The sequence below is a fragment of the Nicotiana sylvestris genome, chromosome 3, assembly GCF_000393655.2.
Source record: "Nicotiana sylvestris chromosome 3, ASM39365v2, whole genome shotgun sequence".
Taxonomy (NCBI): domain Eukaryota; kingdom Viridiplantae; phylum Streptophyta; class Magnoliopsida; order Solanales; family Solanaceae; genus Nicotiana; species Nicotiana sylvestris.
This window is the reverse complement of record NC_091059.1, coordinates 139,396,867-139,409,111: the sequence shown is the minus strand read 5'-3', so window position 1 is coordinate 139,409,111 and position 12,245 is coordinate 139,396,867. Positions and strand designations below refer to the sequence as shown.

General features: G+C 36.5%; 1 protein-coding gene across 1 annotated transcript; it reads left to right on the top strand.

Moving 5' to 3' along the window:
* The first annotated feature begins 1,120 nt into the window (after positions 1-1,120).
* LOC104246876 (DUF21 domain-containing protein At5g52790) lies at positions 1,121-10,088 on the top strand. The gene is made up of 13 exons (XM_009802771.2): positions 1,121-1,429; positions 1,516-1,592; positions 1,822-1,905; positions 2,013-2,126; positions 2,257-2,343; positions 7,641-7,780; positions 7,867-7,954; positions 8,076-8,149; positions 8,733-8,920; positions 9,004-9,059; positions 9,170-9,216; positions 9,297-9,573; positions 9,859-10,088. The coding sequence occupies exons 1-13, from the start codon at positions 1,249-1,251 to the stop codon at positions 9,901-9,903; spliced, it is 1,458 nt and encodes a 485-aa protein (XP_009801073.1). The 5' UTR covers positions 1,121-1,248; the 3' UTR covers positions 9,904-10,088.
* Positions 10,089-12,245: the final 2,157 nt, after the last annotated feature.

The following is a 12,245-nucleotide window of genomic DNA, read 5'->3' as shown; positions in this document are numbered from 1 at the left end:
GAGTACTCAATCCAATTATCTATCTAAGTAGATGTTAATTGTCAAGCAATTATGTGGCGAGACTGCTATTTTTCGCGTAATCAAACATTGACTTACGACTGATTCACAGTATATATGCATTTAATTAAACTAACAACATATTTGCATCAGCCATACGATATATCATTGCAAGTTATTTGTTGATTTGTCAACTGCTCCAATGCACATATATGCATTTTAAATGATATTTTTAGTTCATTATTGGCTTATATTACTATATATTTCGGAGAGCATTTAAGGGCTGATGATCTCACATTATTGTCCAGTTCTACTCAACCATATCACAGAGGCAAATACCACGATACAAGATACTGTATGGAAAATAAAAGAAATGAATAACGAATGGCTGAGAAAGACGTGTAACAATGTACCTAGAAAATTATGACTTTTACCATGATGAGAATTTGAGATTTTTTAGAAGAAATGGTTACTTTAATTTTTAGATGAGAGACAGAAAAGTGTCTGGTTTTCCTTTTCAGTAGGTTTTAAACTTTTTGTTTTATATATTAACTAACCCCACATAGGCATACAATTACTCTTTTCAGACAGTGATCTAATCACGCCCTGAGCCTTCTTCATCTTTTGGTTTACTATTTCCGTATTTCTCTTCTCCTTTCCTACTTTCCCCATCAAATTTTGCTAACATTTTACTCTATATAGCAATATATAGCGTTTCGTGGTTCAGAGAGATAAAGTTGATTTATAGTAAATTTGAAGTGTCTTCCACGTCACAATGCACTAGGAGGTTCACTGATTCGATAAAGTTGACTTATTTTTCTGTTTATAAAACAAAATGTTAATCAAGTTCTGAGGCACTTATTAATTAATGATGCATAAAAAAGCGAGCAGACAATCATTAAGAAATCTGGCTTATTAGTTCCCTGAGTAACTACGTGTTTCGACCATAAATTTTAATTGGGGTTGTTTAAACATTATTGAATGGATTAAATCATTAAATAATCATTAGTGTCTCAACAGCTCGATTTCAAAAATGCACTAGTATATATATGTAGATTAATCCATCTCATCATTCTTTTTATTATAAATAAATAAAAAAAAAATTCTTATCCACAGGTTGCAATTTCCACCTGTGCTTCCTCTCCCTCCTTATATAAGTTTCAGTAGTTCTGATCCAAAATCCAGTCTTTTGTAAACGTCCTCCGTTTTTAACTTTAGTATCAGAAAATTCGTCAAATTAATTAACACAAAATGGCAGCAAATGATGTGCCATGCTGTGAAACCATGTTTTGGGTATACTTAGTAATCAGTGTGTCACTTGTGTGTTTTGCTGGACTTATGTCTGGACTAACACTAGGACTCATGTCCCTTAGCCTTATGGATCTTGAAGTCCTCATTAAGGCTGGTCAGCCAAATGATCGCAAAAACGCAGGTAATTATTTATTCCCTGTTTGGATTCAATATTTTTTTTGTTTTTGTCACATGAGTACTTACTACTCTATTTCTAACTGATCATAGAGAAAATTCTTCCCATCGTAAAGAATCAGCACTTGCTCCTTTGTACCCTTCTAATATGTAACGCCATGGCTATGGAGGTATGTTTCTAGCAGTCGCGTGTTCATTGGCTCAGCGGAATCTAGCGTTTGTGTAAAAAATCAATATATATATATATATATATATTTCAGAACATGCTCTCTCAACTTAGAACTCACATCGTTTAAATTGTGGATCGACCACTGGTTTCTAGTGATATTCCACCCATTATCCTTCATTTAGTGCCATTTTTTGAGCTGATATATGCTTAATGTTTTCATCAAACTGCAGGCTCTTCCAATATTTCTAGATGCTCTACTTCCTGCATGGGGTGCTATACTAATATCAGTCACCCTTATTCTAGCCTTTGGAGAGGTCTTTTTTTAAGAGTTCATTTTTAGTTACTGTATTACTAGGACAGAGATCAGAGTTTGTTTCTTTAAATGGACTAATTCAATTTCAATTTTCTCCCTGCCACACAGATTATTCCTCAGGCAGTCTGTTCTCGCTATGGACTGAGCATTGGTGCAAGATTGTCACCTTTGGTTCGTTTGCTTGTCATAATTGTCTTCCCTTTATCTTATCCCATCAGTAAGGTAAAGTCTTATCTTCTTTGTAATCCTAGAGAAATTAAGCCCTAATCCCCAGATTAATATTAAAATAGTAATGAAAAGGGCATAGTTTTAGTCAACTAATTAATTATTTCTGTTCACTTGGTTTCATCAGTTGTTGGATCGACTCCTGGGTAAAGGGCACTCAGCACTTTTACGCCGTGCTGAGCTGAAGACCTTAGTGAATATGCATGGTAATGAGGTTAGTGCTTTGTGCCTTATCTTTGCTTGATTCAGCCGAATTATGTAAACATATGCAACAACAAAAAAAGAATACATATAATAAAATCATACTCTTTTTGAACTGGTCACTAACTTAGTGATATGGTGTCCATCTCATTCAAATTATTTGGTAGCCAATTTTGTTGACTTGGTTTGGTTTGGTAGCCAATCTTGTTGAAATTGTGAAAAGGGTGTGTAAATTGTTAAATATTGTAGGCTTTAGAGAGTGAGGTTTTGGCTATAAAAGAAGAGTCTTAACTCTCATTTCGACACACCAACAAAGAGAGAAAAGAGAGAGAGCAAGGTATTTCATAAACTATAAGAAAATAGTTTGTGAAGAAAAATAGAGTGTGAGAGATATTGTAGTGAGGTGAAAAAAAACAAAAGAGTGTTTATTTCTTTTGAGGGTGTAGTGGTCTTAGGAGTATTTGTACTCGTTACTACACAGTGTAAAATTTCTTGCTATAGTGATATCAGTTGCTCTTCTTGGGTGTGGTTTTTCCCTTATTCAGAAGGGTTTCCACGTAATATCTTGGTGTCATTATTGCTGCATTTCTATTCTTGTTGATTTAACCATAACTTAGTGTTCCGCATTTATCACTAATACCGTGAATATTATTTTTACGGGGTTTGTTCCCAACAAGTGGTATCAGAGCCAAGGTTGTGTCTGAGTATACTCTATGGTTGCAGCACAGTCTGAACTTCCACATCAGAAAAGAATTACTTTGGTCTCTTAATAAATAGTATTTGTATTTGTGATAAACGATGGAAGCCAACACTAGTAGAATGATTACTTTAAATGGCACAAATTATGCCATTTGGAAGGGCAAAATGGAAGATTTGCTCTATGTCAAGAATTTTCATCAACCTGTCTTTACCACTATAAAGCCTGATAATAAATCAGATGAAGAGTGGAATTTATTACATAGGCAGGTTTGCGGCTTTATTAGACAGTGGATTGACGATAATGTTTTGAACCATATTTCTAGGGATCATGAACCAGTTATCTGCTATGGGCATTAAATTTGATGAAGAAATTCAAGGCCTGTTTCTACTTGGTTCCCTACCAGATTCTTGGGAAATTCTTAGAACTTCATTATCAAATTCTGCTCCGGATGGTGTGATCTCTATGGATCTTGCCAAGAGCAGCCTTTTAAATGAAGAGATGAGAAGAAAATCTCAGGGTTCCTCCTCATCAGATGTCTTGGTGACTGACTCTAGGGGAGAAGCAAGAATCGGGGTTCTCAAAATAGAGAACATAATAGAAGCAAATCCAGAAGCAGACTTAAAGATATAGAGTGCTATCATTGCGGGAAGAAAGGGCACACAAAGAAGTTATGCCGGATTTTAAAAAAGGAGAATAGAGATAAGGAAGAATAGAAAGAAGATGGCAATCGTGTGGCCACCGTCACTACAAAAGATCTTGTTACCGTCCTTGATGCAGATCTGATAAATATTGCTTGTGATGAGTCAATCTGGGTTGTGGACAGTGGTGCCACATCTCATGTGACATCAAGGGAGAATTTTTCTCATCCTATACTCAGGGTGACTTTGAAACTTTGAGTATGGGTAATGAGACTGTATCTAGGGTGACTGGTGTTGGAACGATTTGTTTGGAAACTAGTATTGGAACTAAACTAGTTTTAAACAATGTAAAGCATGCACCTGATGTTCGTTTGCATTTGATCTCTGTTGGTGTTTTGTATGATGAGGGATATGTCAGTACCAATGGTGCTGGAAAGTGGAAGCTCACTAAGGTTCCATGATTGTGGCTCGTGGGGAAAAGCGTTGTGGTCTATACTAGACTACGACCTCTACCTATGTTGATATGGTGAATGTCGTTGAGAGCAATAGCTCTTCAACATTATGGCATGAGAGGCTTAGCCACATTAGCGAGAAAGGACTAAATGTCCTGGCCAAGATGAAATTGTTGTCAAATTTTGAAAGTGCAAAATTAGAAAAATGTGAGCACTGCTTGGCTGGAAAACAAAAAAGAGTTTCTTTCCAATCTCATCCTCCTTCAAGAAAGACAGAGTTGCTTGAGTTAGTGCATTCAAACTTATGTGGTCCAATGAAGACAAGGACTTTGGGTGGTGCACTTTATTTTGCTACCTTTATTGATGATTGCTCAAGGAAACTTTGGGTCTACATCTTGAAGACTAAAGACCAAGTGTTGGGTGTCTTTAAGCAGTTTCAGGCTTCAATTGAAAGAGAAACTGGAAAGAAGCTGAAGTGTATTCGTACTGATAACGGTGGTGAATATTGTGGACCGTTTGATGAATATTGCAAGGAACAGGGTATCAGACACCAGAAGACTCCTCCTAAGACTCCTCAGCTTAATCGTTTAGCAGAAAGGATGAACATGACCTTGATGGAAAGAGTCGGATGTTTGCTTTCTGAAGTAAAGTTGCCGAATTCCGTTTGGGGTGAGGCTTTGTTGACCGCCGCACATATTATTAATCTATCCCCTGCGGTTGCTTTGCAAAGTGATGTTCCAAATAGAGTTTGGTATTGCAAGGATGTTTCCTATGACCACTTGAAAGTGTTCGGTTGCAAAGCTTTTGTACATGTGCCTAAAGATGAGAGGTCAAAATTAACTGCCAAGACAAGGCAGTGCATCTTCATTGGTTATGGCCTTGATGAGTTTGGTTACGGGCTATATGATCCAATTGAGAAGAAGGTCGTGAGAAGCAGTGATGTTATCTTCGTGGAGGATCAAACCATTGAAGATATTAACAAAGCGGAGAAGCTAAAATCTCTAAGTTCTGAAGGTTTAGTTAATCTTGATCAAGTTCCTCATACAAATGCGGATGACGTTGGTGGGATCAATGATGATGGTGATGCCCAGAACCATATTCCAGATCAGCATATTGATGGTGATGGTCATAACAATACTAATGTTGATGAGGTAGATATTCCTACTCACGAAGCTGTGGACGAGCTAGATATTCCACTCAGGAGGTCCTCTAGACCTCGTACTCCTTCTTCCTATTATTCACCCAATGAGTATGTATTACTCATTGATGGGGGAGAACCTGAATGTTATGTGGAGGCCATAGAGGATGAGCACAAGGATCAATGGATTGAAGCCATGCAAGATGAGATGAAATCTCTGCATGAGAACCATACTTATGAGTTGGTGAAATTGCCTAAGGGCATGAGAGCTTTGAAAAACAAGTGGGTGTTCAAAGTTAAAGTTGAAAAACATAGTTTGAAGCCCAGATACAAAGCTAGATTGGTTGTCAAGGGATTTGGTCAAAGGAAAGGTATTGACTTTGACGAAATATTTTCTCCTATCGTGAAAATGTCCTCTATTCGGGCAGTTCTTGGTTTGACTGCCAGTCTTGATTTGGAGATTGAGCAGATGGATGTGAAGACTGTTTTTCTTCACTGTGACTTAGAATAGGATATTTATATGGAACAACCTGAAGGCTTCAAGGTAAAAGGTAAAGAAAATCTTGTATGCAAACTTAAGAAGAGTCTATATGGATTGAAGCAAGCTCCCAGACAGTGGTACAAGAAGTTTAAGTCTATTATGGGGGAGCAAGGCTACCAGAAGACTTCTTCAGATCACTGTGTATTTGTACAAAGGTTTCCTGATGACGATTTTATCATCCTCTTGCTATATGTGGATGATATGTTGATTGTGGGCAGGAATGCTTCCAAGATTGACGAGTTGAAGAAACAGTTGAATAAGTCTTTTGCAATGAAAGACTTGTGTCACGCTAAGCAGATTTTGGGCATGAGAATTACTCGTTCGAGAATTGAAAGGAAGCTTTACTTGTCACAAGAGAAGTACATAGAACGTGTACTGGAGTGCTTCAATATGAAAAGTGCTAAGTTGGTTCGCACACCCCTTCCTGGTCATCTGAAGTTGAGCAAGAAGATGTGTCCAACAACAATGGAGGAAAAAGAGAGAATGGCCAAGATTCCTTATTCCTCTGCTGTCGAAAGTTTGATGTATGCAATGGTATGCACTCGACCAGATATTGCTCATGTAGTCAGTGTTGTTAGCAGATTTCTCGAAAATCCAGGAAAAGAGCATTGGGAAGCTGTAAAGTGGATACTCAGGTATCTAAGAGGAAGCTCACATGAATGCTTATGTTTTGGAGGATTAAATCCAATTTTAAAGGGCTATACAGATTCTGATATGGCAGGTGACCTTGATAATAGAAAATCCACTACTGGATATTTGTTTACTTTTTCAGGGGGAGCTATATCATGGCAGTCGAAGTTGCAGAAGTGTGTCGCACTATCTACAACTGAAGCGGAGTATATTGCGGCTACTGAAGCTGGCAAAGAGATGATATGACTAAAGAGATTTCTTCAAGAACTTGGATTGCGACAGATGGAGTATGTTGTCTATTGCGACAGTCAGAGTGCAATAGACCTGAGCAAAAACTCCATGTACCATGCGAGAACAAAACACATTGACGTCAGATATCATTGGATTCGTGAGCAAGTGGAGAACGAATCACTTCAAGTCAAAAAGATTCACACGAGTGAAAATCCTGCAGATATGTTGATCAAGGTGGTACCAAGAGACAAGTTCGAGCTATGCAAAGAACTTCTCGGCATGCACTGAAACTAGAAGATAGTGCTACCTCCTCTAGATGAATGAGACTGGAGGGGGAGATTGATATGGTGTCTATCTCGTTCAAATTATTTGGTAGCCAATTTTGTTGACTTGGTTTGGTTTGGTAGCCAACCTTGTTGAATTAGTATAATTTGGTAGCCAATTTTATTGACTTGGTTTGGTTTGGTAGCCAACCTTGTTGAAATTGTGAAAAGGGTGTGTAAATTGTCAAATATTGTAGGCTTTAGAGAGTGAGGTTTTGGCTATAAAAGGAGAGTCTTAACTCTCATTTCGACACACCAACAAAGAGAGGAAAGAGAGAGAGAGCAAGGTATTCCATAAACTATAAGAAAATAGTTTGTGAAGAAAAATAGAGTATGAGAGATATTGTAGTGAGGTGAAAAAAGCAAAAGAGTGTTTATTTCTTTTGAGGGTGTAGTGGTCTTAGGAGTATTTGTATTCGTTACTACACAGTGTAAAATTTCTTGCTATAGTGATATCAGTTGCTCTTTTTGGCTGTGATTTTTCCCTTATTCAGAAGGGTTTCCACGTAATATCTTGGTGTCATTATTGCTGTATTTCTATTCTTGTTGATTTAACCATAACTTAGTGTTCCGCGTTTATCACTAATACCGTGAATATTATTTTTACGGGGTTTATTCCCAACACTTAGATCATGAATTTGCCTCCGGTGATGATAGGCAGGGAAAGGTGGAGAGTTGAGCCACGACGAAACTACCATAATTGCTGGAGCATTGGACCTAGCTCAGAAAATGGTTAAAGATGCAATGACCCCCATGTCCAGAGTATTTTCTCTTGATCTTCATTCTAAACTGACTGAGTATGCTACTAACTCTCTGTCAAATTTCTCCTTCAATAAGCACACCTTGTTAATAGTAACCCAAAATTTGATGATTATATTCCCAGTGAGATGATGAATCTGATTATAAGTAAAGGCCACAGTCGCGTACCTGTATACTCTGGCAGTCCAACGAACATTGTAGGACTAATCTTAGTAAGTCTTTTCAGAAACTCTATTAATATTTAATGGGATAATAAAACAAATATACTAGTATCATTCTGCAACATTTTTGCTATTCCTTTGTATGGCATATTTAACTTTTCTTCAATTCTAGGTGAAGAATTTGATAAAATATCGTCCCGAAGATGAGGTGCCAATCAAAGATCTCAGTATAAGGAGTATGCCAGAGTACGATACTGTAAATTCTTACGTATAATATGATGCATTCTTTTCAAGAAAGTAGTACTTCCGTTCCAATTTTAGCTGTTCATTTGGCTTGGACATATTAAGAAAATACTACTTGAAATGTTGCGATATTTATATAAAAGTAAATCCAAACTAGTTATTGTCATGTGACCAGGAGGGCACGGGTTCGAGGCGTGAAAACAGCCTTCTGCAAGGTAAGGCTGAATTCAATAGATTCTTGTGGTCAGGCCATTCTCTGGACCCCGTGCATACAGGGGCGGATCCAGAGAAAAGGATCCGGGTTCCTGTGAACCCAGTAACTTTTGCATAAACTCTGTATTTGTATTAAAAAATTTATTAAAAGTATAAGAATATTTACCTTGGAACCCAGTTCGTTGATCCAATTATCATTTAGATTAACTTGAGATTGTTGTAGGAACCCATAAGCTTAAAATTCTGAATCCGCCTCTGCGTGCATAGTAGGAGTTTAGTGCACCGGGCTGCCCTTTTAATCTCTACGAAAATTTTAAACAATTTTTTTGAATAAATTTTGGACTCAAATAACTAAAACTGTAATTTCCCTCAGGGTCCCAGAGTCTTTACCATTATATGATCTTCTGAACCAGTTCCAGAAAGGGAACAGCCATATGGCTGTAGTCTTGAAGAGTAGTAGGAATACTAAAGAAGCTGCAGAAAATGCCACTGCTAAACATGATATAATCAAGATAAACATCCTTCCCCGTCCAATTCAAGAACCTGCAGTTGATGAAAAAGGTAAGAATAGTCAGTACAATATAATTTTCGGGAAACCAGAGAAGTGTATATCTTTGATAAATTGGAATGATCTTCGATTATAGGAGAAGAAGCAATTGGTATCATTACAATGGAAGATGTTCTTGAACAACTTCTGCAGGTAAAATTAATACTTATTCATGTTGGTTATGTTTTCTGTTTGTTTAATTTTCCGAAACTGATGATTCCTAGCTAATTGGTCTGCTTTAACTCTTTCACTTTTTGTCGTAGGAACCTATATATGATGAGACTGATGATTATGTTGATGTTCACAAGAAGTATGTAACTGTAGCAATTTCAGTTTACTATATCATAAGAATGCATTGAATAGCTGAGTCTCTGATTTTCTTGTGTACAGAATTAGAATCAATATTCCTCCCTCGATGATATTTTCGCCTAGAAGATCTCCAGGAGCAGTGGCGTCAGGGGTTTCTAAACTGAAGTGGCAAAGTCCAATAGCATCTCCAGTTTCAAGTATTCATCAGATACCAATATCTTACCAACAAAGTCCAATGTTGCGCTCACCAGTTTCCCCATATATGCAGTCACCAACTGTAGTATCTGTCTCCCCTGGACACTTAGTAAACACGAATTCTCCAAGCAGATTTGCGCGCACCTCTCCATCATCTAATAAGGTAATGAACCAAAATCTGCAATAGTTAAAAATGATCAAATACCGGTGTCGATTTTAAAAGAATGAATAATTTCTATATTTTGGTCGGTCTTCTTCTCTTTTTTCTGTAGCTACATACAGGGTACAGAAACAAGAAAGTTTTATTCCTTCAGCAATTGTGAAGCATTCAGAACAAACTGCTGAAATGTGGATGTTATTTCCCATGATCTAGAAGATTATTTAAGAGAATCCCTGTACTATATATACTTTAGATATATTAATTAACAGTTTGTAAAATCTGTTGCAGGTCTCTACCAAGTCTTATGAGAAGTTGGAAAAGCACGGTAGTTAGTACTTGCTGAAGTTTGAGGACAGTACGGTCTAAGTTTCTGAGATGAATTTATCTTTTAGCTGGCCATCAGAAATACTGATGAACTCAACATTTGAAATACCAGTGAAATTTTTTTATTTCAGAAGTATTTCATGTCATATGAAATAATGGAATTTTACTAATAAATAATCTTCAAGTTTTTTTTCCATGGAATTCAAGTCCAAACATAACTAGACCTTGTAGATACCACTTCTTAATTTATTACTTTAGATTTAAATATATGTTTTTCAATTTCACCCAAATATTTTCCAAACACATACCGGAGTTTTCAAGAACCCTATATCACGTTCATGGCCAGCTTTTAATTGGTAACATCAGAAACCTTTACAGTGTTGGAAAGTCAAAATTAAAGGTAGAAACTATTATTTTTTTTGCACTGCATGAACTAGAATAGGTTTTGGGTTAATTAATCCTGCACTCGCAAGATTTTGTTCATGCATTCTTGGGTATTAATCAACCACTTCTTTAACGTTTTCCCGATTATAATTAATAGGATAACTAGTGGTCAAGTTGTCCACCATGGTTACGTTGGTATTTCCATATAAACTACTCGATCTCGTCGCCCTTCCATCCACAAAATCAACAAGTTGGTGACAAATATAGAGTTTGTAATCAAATCATTCATCATTGATTTAATTAATTAAAAATTGGCGCCTCTGCCCTTTCTCCAATTGTAATAGAGTATCCGTTAACACATTAACTGCCAAAAGAGGTGATGAAGATTTGAGAAAAGCTAAATTTTACGTTCCAACAGTGGATTAGTTGAGTGATTAAAATGAGAATAATAGTTTTGGAGTTAACACATAACTTCCAATTTAAGTGCAGTAAAGACGAATATTTTAAGTGGGCATCACCACCAAAAAAAAAAAAAATTACAAACTGAATACTAGGAGAAATGACGACAAAGGAGAAGGGATACTTGGGATTATTAAAAACACTAGCCAACATTATTTCTTTTCAATCACTTAGCAGTTTAAAAAAATAGTTCATGAAATATAACATGAATTTTTCATATTACCTTTTTTATTTTACTGTGTGAATGTTCTTACAAGTGGAATCTTAAATTTGAGAATTTTAAATGCATTTAGAAATAAAGTTGCATTAAACAATCAGACAGAACAGATACCGAATAGTAACTATAACAACTTTGACAAAATAAAGGGTTTTAGGTTGTCGGGATTGAAACACGAAAAAAGAAAAGGATAAAGATACACGAAAGGAAATAAAGAAAAGGAAAAGAAAAAGAAAAATGCAGCTATAATCGACACTATTTAAAACAACTTCGTTTGTTCCGATATTTTTTAGCTTTTATATATAGTGAATGGTTGTTACACACCTATAACAACATTTGACGTTTAAATATTATCGCCCCCTGTTTTCTCTCGAAAGCGGAGTTCGGTGTGTGACAACTCTTTTAAATGAGTATTAAAAGAGATGAGTTATCACCTAACGATTTTTATGATGTGTTAGGGCACCTATTTTGCGAATAACTCTGTTTGACTAGTCCGTATCACCAAAGATCGGGTAAGGGCTCAAGTTACCTCAAAGAGAAAATGTTAGGCACTCTTTGAGGTCCACAACTGTGGGTCCCGATCAAACTTTAAATTATGTGAATTATATAATTGAACTAGGTGAGCGTAGGAAGGAAGATACGAAAGTTGAAAGTCCTATTGTAACATAAGCCAATATGAGAAAGAATAAACTATATGAATAATGAATACAAGTTTAAAGATCACAACTACGTCGATCTCTATTTAATTGATTAAGTTCTTTTAGCAAGCATAAAGGGGAAGGGGTCCCAAGTTTTTTAGCCTAAAGGATCACCCCGTGCAATATAAATAATACTTCGCAACTCCCTTAAAATAGGAGTTGCTCATATTATTCAGCGGGTACAGACTATCATCTCCTGCTACTCAATTACTATGTTGAAGTTGTTTACCTAAAAGCGCTCTAATTCAATTCTAAGCCGCGTCTTATGCGTGCATTATCCATCATATGCCTATGGTCCAGGAAGCTTTGGACCTCTATTTGGGTGGTTCCAGACTTACTTAGGATGCTCAAAATGATAAAAACTAGGCGACATTCAAACAGTTAGGACTTCACATAATACCAATAAAAGGCTCAAGTTAACCTCCACACATAAGCACAAAAAGCACTCGATTAATCACAGATTTTCAGATTAGGCAGTAGACGGTTTCAGAATCAAGTTGTTAAATCATATAGGCATGGTTCCTATGTGATTCTAATTTCTAAGTATTATACAGGCAGTACTGTAACGTATAGGCAAATTAAAGCATTTCAAA